This window comes from Clupea harengus, chromosome 5 (genome assembly GCF_900700415.2).
Source record: "Clupea harengus chromosome 5, Ch_v2.0.2, whole genome shotgun sequence".
In the NCBI taxonomy this organism is placed as follows: domain Eukaryota; kingdom Metazoa; phylum Chordata; class Actinopteri; order Clupeiformes; family Clupeidae; genus Clupea; species Clupea harengus.
In genome coordinates, this window is record NC_045156.1 from 5190966 (window position 1) to 5216848 (window position 25883).

General features: G+C 42.4%; 1 protein-coding gene across 1 annotated transcript; it reads left to right on the plus strand.

Annotated features, from left to right (window-relative positions):
• The first annotated feature begins 379 nt into the window (after positions 1 to 379).
• LOC105912253 (SAP domain containing ribonucleoprotein) lies at positions 380 to 23197 on the plus strand. Its single transcript, XM_012841190.3, has 11 exons — positions 380 to 505; positions 1182 to 1281; positions 1603 to 1646; positions 1753 to 1820; positions 2689 to 2740; positions 2947 to 3017; positions 3246 to 3283; positions 3393 to 3418; positions 4766 to 4834; positions 20118 to 20204; positions 22994 to 23197. The coding sequence occupies exons 1-11, from the start codon at positions 473 to 475 to the stop codon at positions 23033 to 23035; spliced, it is 630 nt and encodes a 209-aa protein (XP_012696644.1). The 5' UTR covers positions 380 to 472; the 3' UTR covers positions 23036 to 23197.
• Positions 23198 to 25883: the final 2686 nt, after the last annotated feature.

Here is a 25883-nt window from a genome sequence, read left to right on the forward strand (position 1 = left end):
TGAGATTTCCGTGGTTGTCCAAATTGGTAATCTTGCTCTAAATTGATTTTCAAAAATAGTTTCTTGAATTGGTTTAATTAAGTTCTGCAGGCTAATATCTGTACAGTGAGAATGTTATCAGTTCCCTGTCATCTTTGACAGTGATATGTTGAGACAAGTCATGACATAAAAATGTTACATTATTGCTTAGCATTACTACAACAATGACATTAATGGTAAAGTGCTTACGTTGCGACGGTTGTGCCATGCACCAGAGCATACAAGTTTACAAAAAAGCAGAGGCGCAAACTACACAAAAAGTTTCACACAGTTTATCGGATCGTTGCATAGAATTACACTCCATGACAGTAGGGGGCAACAGAGCCAACATGGGTCTTTTAAGTCGTCTTGTATCTTTGAAACGATAGTAGAATCTTCTTAGTAAGACCCTACGGTATTGGTCGAAAATTGTTCTTTCCTGGTACTATACAAAATGGCCGAAGTTGTTGAGCTCCAGAAACTGAAGGTGAGCAAATTATTCTAAATTGGAAACCAAGCATTTCAAACGGTTTGACGTGCCTTCTTGTATTGGTGTTAATAAGAGATTAAATTAATAAAGTTAATAGAAATCGTACTAATATCTTATCTTTCATGCAGTTTTTTGTCAGTCTGCTATTCATCCAAGCTAGCTACAGCTAACAAGTCAACGTTAGCAAGACCGCTAGCTAAATCAGGCCACACTACCAGATTTTGAATGGGCAGTTTAACACATAATTTGTTGGAGTGTGCATTCTATATGCCCTAGGTTTTCTATTAATAATGAACTGTTTATTATTTCATTACAAAAGGCTCCAGAGAGTCAGAAAATATCTGCCTAGCTAGCCGCTATGCTAGCCAACGTTGGCATGAAATGGTCAACGTTTGCCTTGGGCAGTTTAGTGGCCAAAATCCTACTCTGCATCAGTTCCCAAATCGTTTAACTCAAACCAAATGCGGTCCGTTAAGCTTTAGAGTCTAAAATAATGGTTATATTCCACCCTGTTATCACACTACGTTCATTCAGTCGCTTTAAAAGGGGACTTGGTGGACACTTCTGGTTTCGGTCAAAACCGCGCATAGCCTTTTAGAGTGCTTGAAATTATAATAATAAATAATATAATTCATGCTGTTGTATATTTACGGTTGTTGACATTCTTTTGTAGTTGGCTGAACTCAAGCAGGAATGCTCTGCCCGAGGACTGGACACGAAGGGTAACAAAGGTGACCTGATTACCCGGTTACAGGCGTACCTTGAAGAGCATGGTATGGATGGAGTTGATTCTCTCGCATGTTCCTAAATCTGTGAATGCAATGCGAAGATATCCCGGTACCATGACATTCCCAGTTAACTGGTTTGGTGACTGCATGGAACTTGACTAACATCTCTTTTGCCATGCATTTCAATGTTAATAGAAGTAGCTGTAGGATTAGTTTGTGTTCACGCATGTGTAGTGTTTGTTGAAATTGTTTGATCCGGTGCTGTTGGGTTTTGGGTTTCTACTCCTCATTTCACAGATTAGTATTGTTAAATCAATCTAACCCTCACCTGTAACTAAAAAAGTGTATGGAATATTTTCATTGCAGATGAGGAGGTTAATGAAGAAGAGGTTTTGGGTGATTTTGCAGAGGTATGTTGTTTATATCTGATAACCTATAGACTATGCATATGTCATGCCATAGCCTGCCTCAGCCTGTAAGAAGGTTGTGCTTTTACTTACCTGTTGATCACATTAGGAGAGCTTCTCCAAAGACGAGGCATCCCCTCCCAAAGCAGATAAAACATCTGAAGAACCAGAGTCCGTGTAAGTATTGGTCTCATCCTCACCCTGTTCTTTACTATGGTCTTATATATTGGTAATATAGGTGTAATACTTTCAAAGGATCAGAACTTTAAACATTATACTGTTGATATTTAGCAAATAGATCACACTACACATAATGGAGTGTGTGGGGGATATTTACTTTTAATCCAGTTTCATTGTTTGATCAAAGGCCTTGTTCACACTGGCAGCCCAAATCAGTTTTTTTGGCTCATCCAGATTGGTTTTTGAAAGTGTGGAAAGCAAGAGAACACATGAAATCCGGAAATCCTACGTTTGGAGGTGGTTTGAAATGTGATTCCAATCGGATTTCTACAGATGCGTCTCAGTCCGGAATGCTTTGGCTGGTCAAATCAGATTTCAAAATGTCTTTTGCATCACTTGCAGCATGACGCACAACAACGACGTCAAATCTAGAGTGACGGGGGTAATGGAATTCACCGTGCTATTAGCTGAACATTAAATAACGTAAACTGATTGGTTCATTACTTTGAGGAGTGTCAACGTAACAACATGGAGAACAGACTGTGAAAAGATGCCAGAATACATTCTCTGATGGCACTTTTGTGGAGGCTTCTGTACAGGCAAATAGGTTTGCAATGTATGGACACACAAATCCAATCTGATCACTCGCAAATAACAGTGTGGACAGTTGTCTCAAAAGATATGATTTGAGAAACAAATCCGGTTTGCCTGCAGTCTGAACATAACCTAAATGTTCCCTCCGTCAGTCACCATCAATGTTGCACTTCAAGTGTCTTGACACTAGGGGGCAGGCCATGTGTGTCCAAAAAAATGCTTGTGCCTCCCTCAGTGTTGTAGCTGAGATTTCTCTTTTCCCCTCCTTTAGTACTCCAGAAAAGAAGGTGGTCAAAATCACCGCAGCAGAGTCTGGTGATGAGGTATGATTTGATTCTTGCTGCTTTGGTCATCAAGTGCTTAAAATTTCAAGAAATGATCACACACGCACAAAGTGCTTCCGACTGTAGAAAGTATTTAAAACAATTCTAATTCTGGCTAATGTTTTAAGTTTACCAATTATTCTGAAATTGCAACTTTTTAACTTCTGTTTAATTCTGTATTGCACAAACCTATTTTCTTTACACAGAAGATGCAGAAGAGGGCAGAGCGATTCAACATCACAGCAGCAGCAGACAAGAAGGCTGCTCGTGCTGCCAGGTGAGTCCCTACCCCTTAAAGTGGCGCTACACACAGTGACTTCAACACAATCAGTGTCGTAGTTGTGTATTTGTTTAGTCACACCGGATATCCACACTGATGCATTATGTACATTTTACATTCTATTTAGTTATTATGTAATTCATTATTATTATTATAATATATCTCACTCATTTGCTTGACTTCATTGTCTGACATTTGATTTAATCATTTGATGGTTTGTGCTAGGTTTGGGGTGCCTGTCACAGCATCACCTGCTGCTGAAGGTGGGTCATGATTTGATTGGTCTTGATCAATTATGTTTGCTCTGATCTATATCATCATAGTCGGTATAACTGCATAATCAATGTTTGTTTGTCTTTTTTGCTCTTAAAGGTGCCTCCATCAGTGCCAAAACCCCTGTAAGTACTTGTCTATCTGTGTTTGCTCATCTGTTTAAAAGCTGTCACTGGGATGAGTTGTAAACTTCAGGCGCAGATGTGTATCACAGTAGGGGTAAAGATAGGGGTAAAGCAAAGCTCGTAAAATGAAGTGTAGGAGGTAGAGTTTGCTTAACACAAGAGAACTCGGTTGGTTAGCTGTCAGGCTAGCTAGTTGCTTGCTAGTTGTTCAGATTTCTTTTGTTTCTGCTTAACAAAGTGGCATATGACCAAAGTGACAGTATTTTACTACGGAGTTGTTATGTCTTTAGAACAGCAAAGTTCTGACAACAGGAACTGCATCCCTTTTCCGGAAGTGGACAAAGTTTAATTGTACCCCGGAAACTTAGCTGACTTGTTTGGACACCCCAGGTTTTAAAGGGGTGGTTGTTTTTAAAGAAGTCTTTCAGAGCCATGTAGTCTGGGTTAGAATTGGTCAAGTGTCAGCCTTGTTGGTGGAACATGCTGTATTTTTCTCTTGATGCTCTCCTCTGGGAGGTAATACGTGTGGGTTCTCCCATATCGGCTCTCCCTGGTATTAATGCTTTTCAAAATGGTATCAAAACCTAGAAGGGCCTCCAGAGGAAGTCTCCAACCACTCCCAGAACAATACACAGGCCCTGTGAAATAACCCCCACCTCAGTAACACTAACAGAGGAAGACTATGTCCTCGAAAAAATGTCTTTGTATCACTCCCTCTGCTTGTGTAACATTCTTCAACTTCCGCTGGAAACTTGTCGCTGATGCTTTCATCAGGAACCTTGCTGACCCAGAGATGAAACCTGTACTGTGTTGTATCAGGTTTTAGACACGTTTCCAGTGGAAAGGACCTGCAGAGGGTGCTTGAAAAGGGATGCTTAAACCGCTGTACAGCTTCTGTGCCGCTGTATCATGCACATGCAAATTAGCTTAACTCCAGGTCTTTCAGAATGAATCCAGTGTCAATTATACAGACATAATCATATAAGCACACTAGACACTTCAAGTATTGTGTATAAGGCACAGTGTGCGAATACATGAACTTTCCAATGAAGTCATACATACATGGTAAACAAAACCCTTGTTTTGTGTTGTCAGAATAGTGCCTGGACCTTCTGTCATCCATTGCTGACTGCATTATTGACATGTCTTCCCAACAGCACAGTTGAGAGCAGATAGTGCCGGCCATTGGCTCTGCTAACAAGCAAGCTAATAAGCTTAGATTTCATGGTGTCGCTTACATTTATAGTCTCCATATGATTGCTGCCAAGTGGTGAGCAGTGAAAGATGGTGTTTGTGTGGGTGGGGTGCGGGCTGGGTATAAGCTCCCTTTCTCCTTTGACCCCCCAGGTCAGCGTGGAGGTCCTGAAGAAGAGAGCTGAACGCTTTGGGATGAACGTGTCCTCCATCTCCAAGAAGGTATTTCTTTCTTTCATCAGTCAGAAAACACAAACACCTGTCCTCTTTTCTTTCTTTCTTTCTTTCTTTCTTTCTTTCATTCTTTCTTTCATCAGTCAGTAAACACAAACACCTGTCCTCTTTTGTGTTGGTTGACTGGAAACAAAATGACCACCGTTATGTCCTATAGTTTTTTTGTGACAAGGTGTGGTATTTTAGTTACAATTGCAATGTGCTCATTTACAACCATTTGTTGGTTGGCTCAGACTGGCAAAGCATCTTAACCTCCAGTCACCCCAGAGGCGTTCAGGCACTTTTGTGGTTCTATCAAATAATCATTCTGTTAAAAGTGCTGAACTGTAGTGGCAAACTGTTTTGGTCACGAGGTGATTCTCTAAGGTCTTCGGTATGCTAGAAGCATGAAAGCTCTTATTCACTCCATTCATATGAACAAATAAATGGCCATCTAACATTTATGACCCTGCCATTGTAGTATCAAAAGGTATGGGAGGGCTAATGGCCTTGAACCATGCATATGCAGAGGGGGGCTGTTACCCCCATCCTAAAGGCTGAAATATTCTTCTACGACTGCGTTACGGTGTGGCCGCGTAGTTTGTTTCGACGGACTCGTGAACCTTTTTAGTTCTGCGTTGGTTGGTGGGTGTCGCAAAGCAATAATAAAAAAAAAACTATGGCAGACCAAACTCCGTAGGTGGTCGTATTTGTACAAACCCCGTTATTGTAACTGAAAAATACGTCTGATGGGATTTGCAAGGTGTCTGAGCCAGCTATCTAATACTACCCACAAGGTAAACAGCGATGTATTGATGGAGACGGATAGTTACAAAATTTGGGAGGTGCACGTCAGGCCACGGAGAGGTGCTCGGAGAGGGTTTGCAATGACGCAAGGGGCTCTTGCGTGTCTGCGTAAAAGGCCGACCATAAATAAGGCTTAACGCAAAGCCTTTCACAAGGGTCTTTTGGGGGAAAAAAGACAATTATTTTATAGAGATCTCCACACTATTTGCTGTATACACTATATACCTACAGATGCAAGCATAAAGTTTGACACAAATTGCATTCCATAACTGTCCAAACCAATTGACACCAATTGCACTCCATGACTGTCCAAACGCATTATACTGTACAAGTAAGAATATAGTTAACAGAGCTCACACAGTTATTGTGCTGGTCTGATGATGTGGTGCGAAGATTGGATTTGGGAGTCGAGACATTTATTTCCTTTTTCCTGGCATCGGTGACGATGCTACAGACTTCAAAGGGTTAAGCCAGTGTTCATATGCATGTGTTAGTGTTCAAGCTTTTCAAACGAAAAATAGGGACATGAAGTGTATTTCCCTAAATTGCATAAAATCTGACATGGTCGCTTCATCTCTCCAAAATTGCTTGCTTGTGCGTAATGAATCTTGGCAGGTCGTGCAGAGAGCTTGGGCACAGTCCAATATTGTGACTAATAAACCATAGCCTGACCACCCCCATACATTCCACCCTGAACACTATACCCCTCACCTGCCTTTCTCTGTTTTTATGATTATTTTGTCCTCCCTCTCTTCTGTGTCTCTGTTTTTTTTTCTTTTTCTTCTTTTTTTTTTTTTTTTCTCCCCCCCCCTCTCTCCACAACGGAAGCTATGGTCAGTGGGGGGCAGATATAATAGCCCCTGGTTGGGGGCAAATGGCATTACGAGAGTGCAGCAAGAGAGGGGCAGCCCCTTTCACTGGAGGAGCCTTTGTGAGCTGTCGGAAGTGGCCTGCGCTCCGCTCTGAGGGGGGCAGGCAACAATGCCTGTTGTGTAATGTCAGCCCTCCCTCCTGTTCCCATCCCTCTCTCCCTCTCTCTTCCTCCCTCTTCATTTATCTATCCATCCACCCCTGCCCTCTTCCCCTTTACTTGTAGCTGCTCCTTAAAGGAAGTTGAGGCAGAGCTGTTAAGGACATGCGCGCCCTCTACATCACACCGAGAACCCTTACGGGTTCACCGGAAAGCCTTGCACTTCTCCACCCCACCCCACACCCCTCCCCTTTCTACCGGTCACTGCCAGTGTACCTCTAAGTGCCGTAAAGCCCCCATTGGATTTCCTTTCACAGTTCTACTGTGAGGAAATGGCTGTCAACCTCCAGGCCCTCTTGTCCTTTTACGTCAAGGGGATGTCACTTTTCGGTTACACATCCACACTGGTGTGGTCTCAATGTGTGGTCACGTAATGCAGATAGACATTTTGCAAGGAAAAAAGTCCATTCCCCTGGCAAGGTCTTATGTCTTATAGAATATGTCAAAGTTTGCATCACAGACCGTTCATTCAACTTTCAAAACTGTTGTCCACTAAAGGCTGTGAGATTTGCTTTGTATGAACGTGTCCGCACCTTTAATTACATCTGGGGGGGGCAGGCAGACCTAAAGCGTGTTGGTGTTGGTCTGTAGCAGCACTAGCTGACTGCTACACTTGTTACCAGATCTCAAAGATGAGCTAATCAATACAAATGTTTTGTCATTCATCCCTCGACACCACTTAAACCACCACTGCCTATATTCAAAGCCTTGTTCCTACTGTAAAACGACAGGAAGATGAGCTCATTTTACATTACACACCACACCACAAATATGCACACAGAAATACTCAAACACACACACTCTTGTACCCCTCCTCCGGTCCTATTTACCCTAGTGGATTATCGTGGTCAAAGATAATAGGTGATGACAAGAGGGAGAATGGCTCTGTCAACCACGGTAATTGTAGCAGAAGAAGGAACCGTCACTCTGGCCACCCACTCAAGGGGGACCTGGGGAGAGGGCACAGGCCAGAGAGATGAGCTCATACGCCTCGGCCACGAAAAGAAAATATTTTGTCGAAGAAAGTCCCGCATCATGGTGGTGGGAGTTTACTGACGTAATTAGGAGAATTAGCCTCAAGGCAGATATGGGGCAATGAGATATGGTATGCATTACATGTATTTGCAAACTTTAGCACACAGTGATTTTTAACCTTTAATAATACCTTTATACCACTACCATGTTACATGGTAGCCTAACCAGGGAAGGGTTGCCATTTCTCTAGTCTAATTGTTAGCAGGCAGTCATAGGCCAGACAAATCTAAGTACATTGATAATCAATTGTTCCTTGAAGTGAAAAAATAAATAAATGTAAGTGTCAATTTTAGAACAACGTTATTATCGCACAATTGATGTTCATGGTTTTCCGATGTATCCTTTTGAAACTTAATCTAGAAGTAATTAACGTAAACATGAAAGGTGGAGTTGGCGATACTGGAGAAAGATTATTGGTATTTGAACACCACTTGCTTCAGTGCTCCTTCAGACGCCTCAACAAGCAATCATGCCGCTATGAATTACTGACTGTTGTGTAACTTTGCTAGCAAGCTGTCTACCTGGCACTTCGACTAGTGCGTAACTTGCAATTACAGCAGTTACATTTCTGCACTTCTTTTTTCTTTTTATTTCATTTTGTTATATTTCTTATGTAAAGTAGTATTTATTTATTGTTACACCAGGTTCTATTGCTCGTAGCTTGACTATTCTCTCCCTTGTACGTCGCTTTGGACAAAAGCGTCTGCTAAATGACTAAATGTAAATGTAATGAATAGAGGATGAAGCTCTTTGCCCTTGCCTGCATAGCACTACTATTCAAAATGTTGTTGTTCCGACCTCTTTAGCTGTTTCTTGGCCATCTCATCATCTTGACAATGCGATTATGTTGTGGAGTTCAGCATGTTGGCATGTGGCCAGATTTACCGTCTCTCTCTCTCTCTCTCTCTCTCTCTCTCTCTCTCTCTCTCTCTCTCTCCCTCCCCTCTTCCCTGTCCTGTGCACAAGCACGAACGCCCCCTGTTGCTAATTGGCTGAAATAGTGTTGTGTAGCTCGGTCAGTGTGACTGTTTGTTTCCTATTTACAGAGCCAGGGCTGTGTATGAACACCAGATATTTTTTCAGTGCACCCACAGAGAGGACAACTAGTGGACCGTGTGGAGAGATTCACTGAATTTAACAAACTGTATTGTTTTAGAATTGCTTACTGTACCTTTTAAGTCAATCAGATTGAGGTATTTAGTACTAATATTAGGGGTGTTCCATGTGACCACCCACATATTGTCTGTGCATATCCAGATCAATTATTTAATATAATTTATGTATGTCTTGCTGCAGCCATCTTACATTTTTATGTATGTCCTTTCCACCAAACTTTCCGTTCCGTTCTCTTGTCTCACTTGGCCAGCTGAGCTGCATTAAATGTGTAGGCCCCTCAAAAGGCCTATCATTAATGGTTGAAAATGCACCATTGGATTTGCCCGGCAAGAAGAGGGGCAAATACTGAGAGTTTGAAAGGGAGAGGGGTAGTGCGTGAGTGAGGGAGAGAAAGAGGACCCCTGTGTTAAGATTTCCATGGAGCCCTCTGTTAAATGGTGAACCTCGTAAAGCACTTCAGCAGTCGATGATTTCTTCTCTCCTTTGACACAGGTTTTATTTGAGTACGGGAGGGGTTTGGCGTGGCTTTTACATGTGCGCACACACACACACACACACACACACACACACACACACTCTCTCAAACTCTTGCTCACACACATTTGCTCCTCACTTGTCCAGCGTAGGCCTTAAGAATGGCAGTCTATTGTTTGAGAGTGAAAGGCTCTTGTTTCAGCTGTGTAACTAACTCAAGAGCTTCCTCCATACAAAGAGAGCTGCCAAGGACCCAACCGCCCCCCCACCCCCCAAATTGTTCTCGTTCGAGTGAACGGGGCCGATTAACTGTTCTTCCTCTATTGTGAGGTGAGCCCCCCACCTCATCTGCTTTCGGCCGTTACCTTGACTTTTTCCAGATTATCATTTCGAAATTTCTTTCCAAATTGTTGAAGATTGTGTTATAACTACACACAGCACAATGATTTGTTAATTTACCATGCAATGATCTGCCACATTTGTAACTTCGTGTAACAATATAAGTATTTTACTTTTTACCTAGTTTTTAGTCATACTTATGAGATCAGGTGAAACCTGGGTATTCATCATGGATCTTTTGAGCAGTAGTTATGTTAACAGCACAGTCCTTTAGGGGAACCTCAATGGACAGTTAACCTTTTTGTATATGCATTTGCAACATGGTCAACATACCTGACCCTTCCTATTTCTTAGTTTTAGCTCTTAGGATTCTGCTGTTGCTGATAAACTAGCGGAAGGAAATCTGTAGATTGAGTTCATGGAGTGCTGGTCGGTCACCAGGTTCAGTTTGAGACTAGCTCTTTGCTCATGACGCGGAATGAACGCCACTTACCACCACTTAATTGCCCCCTCCTGCACCCCTGCTCTTTGCCCTGTGTCATTTGCTACCATAGATGCACTCTTCTTCCCTCCCTCTGTCCCTCTGTCCCTCTCATGCCTTCTCTGTTCTCTTACGCTTTCTTCGTTGCATGAGGTCATCGTTTCAGCTTTCTGCCAACTAACCTACTTTGGAGAACCCAGTGAAATGCAGCTTGCCCTACAAGACTTAGCACTCTATTTAGACTTTTGTGTGTTTTTTTTTTCTCTTTTTGTTTGTTTGTTTTTTTTTCTGTTTTTTCCCCATCCAATTTATTACGTAAGCTTTTAAATGTTATTAAAGTTGGTAAGGACCCTGCTCATTATTGGATTACACTAACCAATTGTTGACATGTTTCTACCAGTGCATCCCTCGTTCTCCTTCGTGTTTCCATTTGCTGGGAGGGCGCAGGCTTTTGGAAGAAAGTTAACCACCCTTTAATTATTATTCATTCATAGTTTATGTGGAGCTTTATGGTAATGAAAATGTAGTTTGTATATTTTGTCTCTTTATGAACTATAGCAGAAAGGGTTAATGACTCAAAGCAGTGTCGGGCAAGAAAGATGCACTTTTTTGCAGTTTGAAACCCATTTTTGGATTGACATGATATTTTAGTAAATGATCAGGTCATCCTGCTAGTGAATATTCTGAAATGATTAATCATTTCATGCCAAAGTTATTTATTAAGACCTTGGACATATTCAAGCATTTTGAGGTATTGGCTTGAGAATTTTGTTCATTACAAATGTCATTGGTCCAGATGCACTTGGGGGGGCTCTGATGCTCTTGTTTTTTTTTTAAAGAATATTAGACTAAGGAGAGGATAGCATTTCAGTCTTAATCTGGCAAGGTCTGTTTCTGCTGTGAAATACTTCCTTGGTAATTTCTACCAAGCAGTTCAGAAGTATATTGGGAGTGGATTATGTGATATCTTGCCTGACTTTTATCATCTCTTCTCTTCACTTTTTTCCATTTGAGAATCTTCAGAATCTTGGCAAGTTGGAGTAGGAAAGGTTGTCTACACTGTACACACACACACACACACACACACACACACACACACACACACTGCCCAGTAAAGGGCTCTCAAGATATTATGTAATTATAGTTGCGAAAACCAAGTCAGAGGTATGTGGTATTTGCCGATTCAGGGTTGTGGGATAGATTTGCAACCAGTGAGTGCACATAACCCACCACCCTTTACCTCCCAAATCTCATTTCCTCACGGGGTTCATTACAGTGGGGGGCAGGGGCGTATTTAAGGAGGGGGAGGGGGATCAGATGCCTAATGAGGGGGCCCCCAGGATGGAACGGAGAGTTGGACCAATCTGACCCTCCTGTGGACCTGACAGCATCTGGGGAGCCTGGCCGGCCCTGATGTGATTGTTCAAATGACTCATTAAGAGAGTGGCAGTGGACAGAACCCTTCTGGCAGCTGCTGGTGCAAAGGAGAAAGGAGGTGAGGGATTGTGGCTTGGTGGAGGCGATGGGCGAGAGAGAGAGAGCGAGAGACAATGAGGTGAAGGTGGGGGTAGGGCTAGGACAGGAAGAACTGATAGGACTGGCATGGAGAAATTGATTGTGATTGGTGGACAAAACTATTTGGAATGGATGTCAAATGTACAGTTTAAGGAATCTGAGAGCTATTAGGAGTATTTTCTTAGGTGGGAGGGGAGTAGAGAAAATGAAGCTTGATTTACTGACTATGAAGTGTCCTGACCTAACCTACTCTGGCTGAAAAACTTCTGCTCCCAAACTGAGCTTCGACCCGTGTTCACAAAGCATTTTATCTTGCCACTAAGTACTACATCCCACTAAAAGTTTTTTTTTTTTCTAAATCTATTCACAAAACTGCTGTTGGCAACCTTATTGCATCCCCTATAAACACTATATTTCTGAGGCAGTATCTTTTCAGTGATTCTGCATTTACACTAGGGGTGGGGAAAAAAATCGATTCTTCGATTTCTCTCGGTTCTCTCTAGAACGATTCTGTCTCGATTCAGAGAAGTTCATAATCAGATTTAAAAAAAAAAATAATCCGATTATTGCATTGTTCATAGAAAGTCATAATTGTGACAAGGAAAAGCTTTTTCTCTAATAAAAAAATAGAGAAGGTAGGGCCAATGATTTTCCGTTTTCACATTTAGGTGAATTCCGTTCTTTTTCCGTGTCAGCTCATCTTGTTCACCCTGAGGTAGATTGATGGCTTAAAATGAGTGAATAATATGTGCCACAAGTGACCCAAACCTTCTAAGATTGTTGTTTGCCATAAACAGAACAGAAGACTAAAAAAAAAAAGTTTTAATGCGATTGGGAAGACGAGCGACTGACAGGCTGTAGCGGTGTCAACCATTGAACAGGGGGGCGTGGCCGGAGCGGAGTTCAGCGCAGACATGACATTTTCTCAGTGGTTTTGTTCTTTAAGTAATGTTTGTTCATCGTTGCGATCGTTGTTGTGTTTATTTGAAAGAAATACAGCCTTGCAGGCCAAAATACAGGGGAATTAGGGTGATTTTTATGCACAAAATGATGTTTCCGTCTGAAAGTTGCAATTCCGTTTCAAAGGGTACTTTCTGCGAATTTCGTCCTTTTTCCGTTATCACGGAAAATCATTGGCCCTAAGAAGGTAATTCATCTGTTGATTTTCTTTAATTATCAAACACAAATTAGGAAGTGATTAGCAACCTCTAAGCAGCAAACTCGAATGCATCGATAATCGTTTTATCGGTTTAGAATTGATAATCGGTTTAGAATCGAATCGTTGACCTCCTGAATCGGAATCGTGAGGTGCCAAGAGATTCTCACCCCTAAAAAACACAGTAATGTGGGACGATAGAAACTGCCGTTTTCCGTTTGTTTGGGATTTGGGCTGGGTGAGTTAATTGGTGCTTCAGAAAGAAAGGTTAACACGAGCATGTGTATGATCACTTTGGAGCTGCTAGCTCTTCTCGCTCTCAGTTTTGACACTATAGTGGCAGCCGTCTTGGAATTTTGAGTTCAGCGATCACTTTGTTTACTTCCTTTTGATCAAGAATGGTAATCTGCACTGTGTCTAAAAATACATCAGGTCTCTATGGCATTAACGAAGAACTGGGTACAGATTCAGGCAGTGTTTTGAATACATGTATAGTATAATGTCTTCTAGCTCCAATACTGGTTTATTACTTGGCAGCATTTGCATAAGGCAATGAGAAGAAAGCACTGTCTGTCTCTAAATATGTATTGACACTGCCCTTTAATCTGGCAATTCATACACACAAAAAATGTGTCTGACTTAAATTCTGTGCTTTTGGTTGAAAAGGATTTGAGTTAGGTTTTTTTTTTTTTATGTTTAATTTTATATTATCTACATTAGTGAACAAACGCAAGAATTTCTTAAACAGCACAAGATGCACATCCTATAATCCTGCATTGTTCTTTGGTAACATTTTATTCTGTGAAATATCTGTCAAGGCATGTGGGGGAAGAGGTCTCCATTGGGAAATGTGAACTCTGTCCTGTATGTCCGCTAGGTAATGAGAGTGCATTTTCTGTGTGCTAGAAGGAGAACTGGGCATGTTTAACAGGCAGCACGGAATGAGCGTCCAGGCAGTTGATTTTCCTGACCGTTTACCCTTTGGCCTCTTGGGTAGACTAGTTAGAAGGAGGTGACGAGTGATCGTGGCCTAAGAGTTTGTGCTGATGGCCTTACTGCAAAGCTGTGTAAGAGAAATGGGGGTTGGACGCCTGGCATGTTTGTGTTTGTCTTTGGACTTGGGAATTGATGAATGTGAAGATGCCGGCGATTTGATGGGGGGTAATTTCACCGTGACAGGGCCTCGGCCAGCCAATGAATCAAAAGGCTCTGGCCATAGGGTGGTCAGAGGAAGAGGTGAGAGCAGGCGGGTGCTGGCCCCAGCGTAGATCCTGACACCCCACGTGAGCGGCCAGGGCTGCGGGGGGTCAAGTGTGACACATCATTATAACAATGTTGATTTAGTGGGGGCCGCTACGCAACAGACCCCTTCCCCAGGGGCCCAAGGGGGGGGGTGTGTGTGTGTGGATGTGCGGGGCAGTGGACAAGAGAAGGGGGCCCACCGCTCCTCGTGGCCGATGCAATCAGTCGACAGCTTGCAAATCAGCCCCTCACCCTTCTTAAATCTGGAGACCTTCCCCCTCTCTCCTCACCCCACCAGAGAATAGAACTATCGGACATCTTCTCTTTTTTTATTATTATTATAATTTTTTTTAGTATTAGCATGTCAACATTTGGCCCTAGTATTTTAGGTGTGCTGGTTTTCATTGGTCATCTCAGCTGTGTCTTGGGTCGACAGCCGAAGCGGAACGCTGCTCCTTTTGTACGCTTGTTTGAACGTTTGTTTTCTTTCCCCTCCCTTCCCTCCGCACTCCCTCTCCTTCTATCCTTTTTAGAATGTCCATGACCCCTCACCTTTGAACCCAGGGGTTGGATTTGTTCTCTGTAATGTCGAGATTAGTTTTGACAATCTGCAGTTGTATTTTGAGGTCAGGTGAGCACTTCTCAGTTTGACAGGGGCCTGGCTGTGTCAGAGCTTTGGGCAGCAAGAGATGTCAAATGAAATTTATTATAATAAATATATTATCTTCCCAAAGCAACACATGTGGTTTTGTATTTCAGTTTTTTTTTTGTTGTTATTTCCGGTCATTTTTAAGATTAGTTATGTCCTTTTAACTTCCTGAGAAGGGTAAAAAATGTTTTTAATTATTATAATTTTTTTTGCTGTTGTTTTTTAAACACGCTGAAGACGAGCCCTTCTTTTCTGTGGCCAAGATCGGTCGGATTTCACCCCAAACTCGAGGCCCGTCCTCCACCAGTGATCTTGCCACTTGAGTGTGGGGGATGGGGGTAGCTAGGGTGTGGATGGAGATGAATAGATGAATGAGACTGACATGCATGCAGCAGGGAACCAAGATATATGATGCAGTGCTGAAATGACCTCGGAAACCACTGCCACCCTCGCTTCAGCAGTCCCACTGTGATTGCGTTCGCCTTGTTATGAATCATCTAAGATTTTAGTCACACAGTAAGGTGATGCATAATGCAGATTGAATATTGGCCTCATTACATTGAAAGTGCAGTGTCAGATTTGATCTAAATTGCCCCATGGCTACTTGGAGTTGGTCAATATGTGTGATGCAACTTGTCTTCATTTTTATCCCCTGTATCATTCATTCTTTTTGTCCTTTTTCGCTCTCTCTCTCTCCCCCCCCCCCCCCCCCCCTTTACTGAGCCCAGCCCCTCCTCTGTCCCCCACTCCATCCCTCTCAGCAGCTCATTCACCAAAGTAGCCTTGAGCCACCTGGACCCAGTCGCCCAACCCATTGAATTCCTATTAAGCCACCACTCATTTTACCTTGCAGCTCCTACCCGCACTCTCTCTCGTGGCATGGCATTGGCCTTCACTTTCTCCTCCACCACCCCTCCTTGCCCACCTCCTTCCTGATTTAAATTTGAACGGGGGTGTCACTGATGGGGCTTTCCCTGATGTCATGATTCTGATTGTTGTCCTCATCCCCCTTTTACCCTGCCCCACCACTACACAGCCTGCACCCAACAAAAGACAATCAAAGACCCCCCCCCCCCCCCCCTTTGCATTTGCCATTACTCCATCATGCATGCTTTAATTTGAATTGAAGGCAAGTAGTGAACCAATTTAATCTCTCTGAATGCCAGAGGGTCCAGAGCTGATCATTTGTCAATTTCAATACACGGTTTAAAGAACATTCTCTGCAGTCGTTTTTCTGAGGTGGGGAATGTTAGAGGGGTGCTTTATTGACAGCAGGATAGTTTTTGTATCGTCTTGCTCATTACTGAGGGGAATTTTTTTTTTTGTCCTTCACTTTGATTCCTCTTCATCTCTCTATTTCACACACACACACACGCACGCACACACACTTTCCCACACGCACGCACACACACTTTCTCACACACACTTTCTCACACACACTTTCTCACAGTCTTTCAGAGTGAGGTATGGTGGCCATCTGTCCTCCCTTTTTACACAATAAAGGTCTTCATGACATGTCACATAATTACAGATCCCTTAGCAATTCTGATGGCAGCTCTGCTGTCAGTGGGGGTGACGGTGGGGAGCATTCATCAACTGGTCTGCCACCGGGCAAACATTAGTAAACACATGTTTACACAAACGTGCAACATTTGTCATTAAGAACGGGGGAGAGGATGGACTTGATTTCTTGATTTTGGACTTGAAGTTTCTGGTTTATGATTGTTTTGCTTTCGCTTAAAGTACAAATGAGTAAGGCTGGGCGGTATGACGGTATATACCGTGCAACGGTAGAAATGTGTCTACCGGGAGAGATTTGACTATACCGTTTCAACCGCGGTATACTCTTATTTTGAAATCCAATCGATTTATTTTTAGATAATGACCACCAAAGTATACATCATCCCGTTTATTATACAGTTACTCGCCAAAACGATAGAAGACATTCCTCCAAAATACCTCTTAAACGATTTTGTTGCTGTTTTGTGATTTCCGCTTAGAAAAAATAGTTCTTCAGGCAAATAGAACTTTCAAGTTTCAGGTGTTGCGTAGCAACCCATTACTTGCTGAATTCAAGTTACGTTAAATAACCGGACTACTTGCAGAATGATATGATGAAGCACAAAACCAGTTGCCAATGACAGCGGTCATTACTTTTTCGCAGCAGTGAAAATAAAGAAATTACAGACTTGCGAACGTCGGGGTCGCCCATTCGAATCAATGGAACGTTTGTGAACATTCTGAAGAGCCGTATAATACAATGCCCGGTACAATTTGTAAGCACATAACCTGCAAGAGCTTTCATGCCTACTTGTTGAGTAATCCTCGACTGTTGGGAAAGGTTCAATATACTGAAATATATGGACTGAAAAGTGTCTAGTGTAGCCATTTCCTCACGCTGTAGATTAGGCTAATTCATTGAAAATTGTAGACAGATTCTTTGCAAGCCAGTTGGACATAGCTAGGATAAGTGAATTGCTAAGTGAAATGTTTTAGCTTAGATATAGAATCTTCCATTTTCGCGGTAAAGGTCAAATATAAGTGAAGAAGAGCAACAGCAGAACAAGCATAAACCCGACCGGTGAGGCAGAGGTACTGTTTGCCTCCGTGTTTTTTCACTGCGGTTTTATGTCAGATCAGCAAGACTAAGTAGGTTCTACGCATGCGCTCAACCCAGTTTGTGAGGGATTGCGCAATCGCTGCCTCACCGTCTCCTGTCAGTTTGAACAGGACATGCGCAAATTCAGCGATTTTGATTATAAAAATGCTTGCAATGATTGGAATCATGCAGAAAATATATTTATAGCACAGGTCACGTCCTATAGAGGTCCTTTCTTTTGTCTCCCCCTCATACTTTTCTTTACTGTTTTCTTGAAATGTAATAAACTACAAACACATCTATCATTGATTAAATATGACTTTAACTGATAACATAATGGAATATAGCCAGGACAGCCTTACAGAGTCGCGACACTTTGTGTTGCGTTGCTTCGCGTCGAGGTCCGTCATATCACAAAATTCATAGTTTACCCACCTCTAATTTTACCACTACAGCCCTGTATGTCGCCATAATAAAGAAAATGTTTTTCTCATCATTATTGCGTTAACATATGGACACACATTGAAAAGAAAGTTTTAACACTTGAGATATCTTCTGAAAGTACATTAAAGAACCACTGAAAACCATATAAACACTGGACTAAATGCCACAGAAAGATTTTTTTTTTTTTTTTTTACATGCACTTTGCTTTAATTTTACTATTTAAAGATTCAATGGAAAAGTTCAGTACAAAGTAGGCCTATACTGGCCACTAATGCTTAGGCCAATAGCCTATTGAGGCAGTATTGTTTCTGCACCTTAGTGTTCTTAAGGGTCAATAAATAAATGTCTCTGGATACATTTCGCCACCGCTGAAGTGTCCTTATTTAAAAAAAAAAACTCAAATCTGGTCACCCTACGTATAATAAACCGTGATATATACCGTAACCGTGATATAAAATTACATATACCGTGATAGAAGATTTTGGCCATATCGCCCACCCCTACAAATGAGGCAGCTGGGTGCAGCTCTGTGAAATGTAACAGATGTGTCATAAGGCCTTAACTTTTGGCAATGGGCACTGGGGAAACTTGTATAAACCACTGAGAAATCTCCTGGTCCACTATTTTGGCCAGGCCTTGTGCATTTATACTCATTAGCTTGAAGAATAACTGTCACTAATTCAAACTGCTCTAGAATGGCTTGGTGAATAGAGGAGGGGAGAGGCCTTGGAGTCTCAGTGAGGCCCTGCATTTGGCCCAATATTGTTCTAGGAGGCGAAAAGAAAACACAACGAGAAAAGAGAGAGCGGGAGAAGTGCAGAGGGGAGGGGAAAAAGAAGGGGGTAGAGCGTGCAGAAGCAAGAGGGGGGGGGGGGGGGCAGGGGCAGAATGGGAAAGCGAGGGGAGAAAAAAACTTGCTGCTGTTAGTGAGTGAAATGAACTTGATGATCTCGGCGGATGAAAATGAGATTGGCCAGCACTGTATCAACAGTGTCCCCAGCCTGGAGCCCATGAGGGGAGGGTCACCCTTGACCACCACCCCACCCCACCACCCCACCCCACCCCCCTCCCCCGCTGAGCCCCCAATGCTGGCCTTGTGAACCACGGGAGACCTGTGGAGCTTTTCAGTCATGACACAACACTCCCTTAAAGAAACGCAGCCTATTTTATATATGCCACACTGTAAAATGGCCTCTGTTTCCAAACAATCGACACTCTGGTTGAACATTTCCGTTATAGGGGGAGCAAAGGGAGGAGGAAGGCATAATTTGGCTGTGTGTGTGTTATATAAGGGACCGTATGCAGGACTTGTGCTGAAAGGCCACCTTATATTCATTTGAAAGTTTTGCCTTTTAGTTTTGCGTGGTATGAACACGTCATGCTGCGATGTGAATGTCATGATATATCTGGTTGGTTTTAACCCTATACTGTTGTGAGTTGTGGTGGTGATTTAGAAAAAAAAAATGTTAAACTGTTGTTGGTTTCTGCTGCCATTTTAATTTTGAATCAACAAGCAATGATGAGAACACGTCATATAAAATGCCATAAAGGACCGCCCTACAGAATGATGCCGGTGCACAAGAACAAGGACAGACTGATCTGCTGCTTTTATCTGCCACCAGACCAGATGAGTTTGTTTTTTCTGTTAAAGAATTAAATAGCCCATGTTATCAACCATCCCTCTTTCAAACACATCTCTTTTGAAGTGTGTGTGTGTGTGTGTGTGTGTGTGTGTGTGTGTGTGTGTGTGTGTGTGTGTGTGTGTGTGTGTGTGTGTGTGTGTGTGTGTGTGTGTGTGTGTGTGTGTGTGTGTGTGTGTGTGTGTGTGTGTGTGTGTGTGTGTGTGTGTGTGTGTGTGTGTGTGTGTGTGTGTGTGTGTGTTTTTAAACAACAACAAACAGCTAGCCACCTTGCGATGCTGATGCTTGCAAAAGTAGGAATTTGGGAAAATCCACAGATGCAAGGAGGGTGGGGGGTGGTGGTGGGTTGTGGGGATGTTGCTCGTCCTCCAGCCTTAACCAGAACTGAGGTGTGGGAGCGCAGGGATGGAGAGGACCTCAGGGGGTTCTGTTGTTGGAGGCTTGACCAGTGACCTGGAATTTGTTGGTTTGTTCTCGTTGCCGATGCCTTGCCAGAACTCAGTGTGTGGAAAAGCGCTCTCACCATGTCCTCGTGTAACCTTCAACCAAAAATCGTCACAGCAGCACGTCTCCCTTCTCCGAGCCATAATCCTCCAGTGTATTGTCCAATCAAACTGCATTTGTGATCTTGATAAGACCGTGACAACAACAAAACATAAAAAAATAATCAGAAATATGAATAGTATCGAAGTAATAATTAGTAATGTAATGTTAACTCATTGCTAAGTGGTTGTTCATTTGCCCCTTTTCATCTGTGTTGCACAGGTTGAGGAAGATGAGAAGCTGAAGAAGAGGAAGGAGCGCTTTGGCGCCCAGACAAGTGGCGACGCGGCTGGTGGCGAGGACGCAGAGGTAGGCGAGGGGTTCAGCTGCTGTCACCATGCACCAGTCCAGCTACAGACCTGCCAACATGTACGCATTTTGTGTACCTGGCACGCATTTTGACATCAAAGTACGCTGGTACGAGTTGATGCTCTAAAACTACGCAAAACAAAATATATTATTTTTTTTAAGTACGCATAACGCTCAATAATGCATTGCCGGTTTTCAACGGGTTCAACCTTCAAAGTCTGTCTGTGTCGAGTCGCCAAGGCGTACACAGGCAGCTGCAGCAGAGCAAAGAAGCAGAAGAGGAGTTACTATCGTTACTATCCTCTGTATAACCCTCGAAATCAGTAGAAGTGCTAGGTTACTCTGCACTCAGTAGAATCAACCGCTGTTTAGGTCTCAGTTAGCGAGACCTAAATACATTTTTCATTCATACTTACCTAACTCTACCTTCTCGCCAACATCTGGCCAATTCTTCAAGTGAGGACATTAAACCAAGTTAAAAATCACTGAAAGGTAAACTAACGAGTAAAGACGTTAAATTAATTTAATTTTAGCCCAACGATGTTAACCATGCCTTTATGTTCGCCATCGATTTAAAATGGCAAATATATCTAAGTGTCTCGGCTGTGTTAGAAATAGTTTGACGTTACGCTTTCTTGGTGTTTTTGATATTACTAATTTCAGACAAACTCTTGTAGTATGCTACCATGGCAGAACCACCGGATAAAATAAAAAGATCGCATGCGCCTCAAAAAATCATTGATAGTCACCGGGAGAGATGGCCATGCCTCTGTTCTTTTCAGACTTCCCCACCATGCTTTCTGCACAGTGTGCAATGTCAATATTGACATCAGTCACCAAGGAGCAACAGGTAACGAACACAGTATGATGCATATGATCAGAATATCATAGGCCTACCTGTCAAGTGTGAACATGTCCGATGTTCTCAAGTTCATGCTCGAAGTCCGCAACAGCCTTCTACAGTGTCCACACATAGGCCTGTTGTCATGTCACAGTGTAATAGGCTATATGTTTCTACTAATAATATGCTAATGATAATAGCCTAAAAAGCTCTTCCACTGACTAGAATTAAATTAAATTATAAAGAAGCAAACACAGCGCCATCATTTGGTCTTAGCACTTAGCAGTCCTGGTAACACATGTCAAATTCAAACGTCAGACGTGGAGATTTTTTTTTTTTGATGAATCATGACACTTGACAGGTATGAGGTTGTGTTAAATATGTTAATTAAAAAGGGAAAAATACAACATGACCATAGTTTGAGAAGGTCCTAAGTAGCCTAGAGTGAAATAACATCCCAGAGGAAATGTAATAGGCCTGCTACGTACTGCTCACTTGTGCAGAGAAAGTTTTTATTAGGCTACGAATTTGTTGTCACAGTTATCACTTATAACTGTTATCACAGTCTTTTTTCTTTTTCTTTCATTAGGCCTACTAAAGTGGTTTAGAACTGCATAATTTATTAGCTCAGAATGCCGTCTTTTGGTTCAAACATGCAACAGCATTATAACTAATAAAATGAAGGCCACAAAGTCTTGGCCAGGACAACAGAAAACTCATGCGGGGGTATACTACATGTACAACAGTTCTCTCCCACGGCGCGCCGTGCCGCACCGCACCGCACCGCACCGCACCCCCCCCCCCCCCCCCCCCCAGGGGTGGTACTCAAACACATTTTCCAATGTTGGCAGGTCTGCAGCTAACTGTGCATTAATTAGGGGCTGCTGGTTCAGCAATCCAAGATGGAATGTTCAGATTGCTGTGATTCTCAGGGAGGGTATGGGCCAGGGCTGGGGAGTGTTGGAACCTTTTGGAAGCCGCCATTAGAAGGTTTGAGGACTTGAGTGAATGAAGTAATGAATGTTTGAGGACAACGCCCACTGGTGGCGTCTGACGCGCGTCAAGACATGCTTCTAGTTCTTTTGAACGGGGTAACGCCCACGTCTGACACGCTTCAGAGTTTAGAACACGATTCTATTTCTTGAGCATCAGGTTCAGAGAAATGCCTTGGTGTTCAATTAAATCCATGTATTTTTACTGTCTTCAACAGTTTGAGACAACTTTTATGGCACAGTGGGTTAAAAGCTGTTGCTACTAGAAAACAAACATTACCCAGAATATATAGCAAATTATATTGTAAATTTCACTTGCACCGAAGCCCTGTGTTTGTATCTTGTTTTCACCATTTTGACCGGATCACTGTTAATGGGTACATTCTGTAACTCTGCGAATGTTGCCAACTGGGGTGTTGGCTTTTAGAATTAGAGGACTTCGCTAAATTCAGTAACAAATAGGAAGGATATATTTTTGGCCTTTTTCCATTTAAGACTGCGGCCAGCCCTTGGCTTTACCTCAAACTTAAGCACCAGTGTAAAGCATCTGTCTTCATTTTCCATTAGGAGTTGTAATGTCGGGGACATTTGTAAACGGAGAACATTAACGCTAAAAACGTTGGTGTTCAGCAATGGTCGCACGAGTACATGAATAAGAAAAATAAATTTCCATTGCTAGGCAACCTAACCGCTACCTATCTGTTTTTATATTTCTCGGCCATACCCCACTCCAAGACCGAACCCAGGCTGTTTGGACCATGGCCCCGGTCCAGCCCCAGAACTTTAAGAGTCAGAGGCTTTTCCGTAGACACCAGGGTTTTACCCCATAGTAGTTTAAGGATTATTCTTCAGGCGATTTGAGAAAGTCAGGGTTGAGTTGATGTAATTTATGGTTGAAGAAGTACAGTTTTGGATTGATGTTAATATGGTGCTGTTTTTGTTTTTGTCCTTTTCAGGCCAAGAAAAGGAAGCGGGCCGAGCGATTTGGAAATGTATGAAATGTATGGAAATGTTCACTGAACTTTTTTAACTTTATAAAAAGTTCTTTTATTTTTGTATTTTTTTAAGTATCGCTAGTCTTTTCTCTCAATTATGGACAATGCGTTCTGTGTGTTAGTTCTGTGCATTGGTTTGTAAATTAAACATAAACTTAAACTCTGTATGTTGTGTGCTTATTCCATCAAGCCTTTTGTTTTTGATGTAACAGTTATTGTGTTTTCAATCAACTTAATGAACTATAGGTATATATGCTAGAGTATTGCAATTTATTAATTGTTTTCAAATGTAATTTACATCTGAATTAATTTGTCTCTGTTTCAAAAAATTAATGACTTCAGTGACCCATTTTCTTGAATAAATTTTGATACATTTTCAAATAAACCCAGTAGCCTTTTTCCATATTCTAGCCAGGAAGCTAGCATGTTATGATGTTCATATTAATATTATTATATGTATGTATAAGCTTAACACTGCTTGTCAGATTGAGGACCGAAATCTAGGTGTGTGTGTGTGTTGGGGGTAATCCTGCAAGGATTAGGTATAGCTGCAGGCAGGGGAAAGGGCCCTGTGGCAGGCGTAGGTATTTGTCCCCCAGGCCTTGGTGAGCGTGCTCCTGCAAAGCCCAGGGTGTTGGCCCAGCATGTAATGCCATAGTGGTGCTGTTTATAAAGCCAACCAACCCCCCACTGCCTTCCTCTGGGAACCAGGTGGTACCGTGTTCATTGTGAAGGCCTCACCCAGCTTGGTGACAGCTGTCAATCAGCAGAGGCCACTTTTACTAATTGCTCTTTCAGGTGTGACTGAGAATCCCATTTTTTTTCTACTGCAGGTTATTTAACCTCTTAGTACAGGTGTGGTTATGGGTTTGGAACCCTCAAAACAAATACATTCATATGACAACTGTCAGGAAAAAAAGAAAAACAAAACTTGCAAAAAAAGTGGTCCTCTTCTTTTTAAATTTGTGATGAAACGTTCAATCGAAACAATGCCATGAGCACCAGATCGTCAAGCTCCCATAATTCTTACTTAAAATACCTGCATTACAGGGTCCGCTTGTAATCGTGAACAACTTTGAGCGCTGCAGCAGCCTAAAACCTTGTCCTCTCAAAAGGAGGGACCTCCAAGTCTTCATTAGTTGCAGCTAGGGTGATGAAAGCCAATATTATCCAGTTCAGGCCTCATTGCTCTGGATAAGCCAAGGAAATACATCTCACTAGTTTTCTCAGTTGCTGTTATGCCCACACTTTTTTCAAATGATGGCGGCAAATAAAGAAACAGTTCAGCTAGATGGCTTTTTTTCATGTTTAACTTCAGGCAAATTTTTGGATCAATGATTTTGCTTACATAGTACTTACTAATGATTTAAAGGGAAGAATTTTATCCTGGTCTGAAATTTCTCCCACTAAGCTCATCTGCATGTCCGAGGCGTCTCCGACTTCCGCTAATGCCTGGGGCGTTAAAGTGTGCAGCGCTACTGGAGGGTGCAACTTTGTCCAAGTCCAGAAAAGAAACCCCTCTCCCTTTGATATTTGTCAGGTCACTGAGCCACACGCAAAGGTGTCGCTGCTGTGTGTCCCACGGCCAGATCTTTAGCGCACACTCCACACCCCCGACCCTCTTAGCCACTCTTTATGACTATTGAAGCAATTATAAATGGCCACTCCCCTTCCAGCCTCCAACTCTGGCATTTTATGTCTGTCCTGCATCGATGCTGTGTTTTGTCATGTACTTAGGTTGCCCTGGGTTCATGGGCTGCACTTTTTTCACGGTCATTTGCACAGTTGAAATTAGTTGTGTGCATTATAAATGAGTGTGATTTAACCACTGTATAAGTGAGCGACAGTGGGAGGACAACAGACTAATCTTGTTTAGAAGACCTTTGTCAATTATGTAAATAATTTGTTTTTAAGTACCTTTTTTAGCCTTTGATCTATCAGAAAGCTTAAGACAATTTTTCTTGCTTAAATTATTCCAGTACAGCACAACGTAAATCATTTTTCTTCCAAAAGCTAGTTGAAGGGTTTCTGCGGCTTCTCCCGTGAGCTCCAGGCTCAGCTAGAGAATAAAGTGTGATGGTGTTGATTTGAGTGCTCCGAGAGGGGCTGAGTTCTGTGCATGACAATGGTCATTTAATTGGGTTGAGGGCCAGTGTGTGTTGTGGGGTTTATGTCATCGCTGGCATCAGTGTTCCTGGACTCCGTGTTGGGTGGTCCCTCCTCTTTTCCATTGGTGAGGAGCCATGTCTACAGACTCATTTGTCCCCAATCGATTCCCCAAATTAGGTTGTTGGGAGGCCCTACTCTCAGGTGACATGCTAATTGGGTCATGCATCACCCCATACGTGATCCCAACAATGGCCACTCATCACTAGAGCTTTCACATGAGCCTGTTCCTCCCTTCCACCAATTAGCCTCCACAATTAATCCATTTCCTGCCATAACTCATTCAGTGTACTGGGATGACACTAACATTTCTCCTTAATTGTCCTCAGATATAGAAGATTGGAGCATAACGGCTAACTTTCTAGGAATTTTCTGGAGATATTTTTAATGTTTTCCTCTTTGTGTGCATATTTAAAAATGTGTCTTTCTCAAAACACAAAAAAGTAATTCAGGCACACAACAGAGAAAGGAGGCCATGCATTGCATAGGCTAAATAAATGATTTATTGTACAAAAGAGAACAAAAGGACAACAAAGAAAGAATAATGAACAGTTATTCATATACACAGCCATCAAACTACAAAGTAGGAATGAATTTTATCTACACAACTTGACATAAAGCAGAAGAAAAGAAAGGGTCAAAAAAATTGGAAGCGGAGGACTTGCCCATAATACCATGAAAGAGC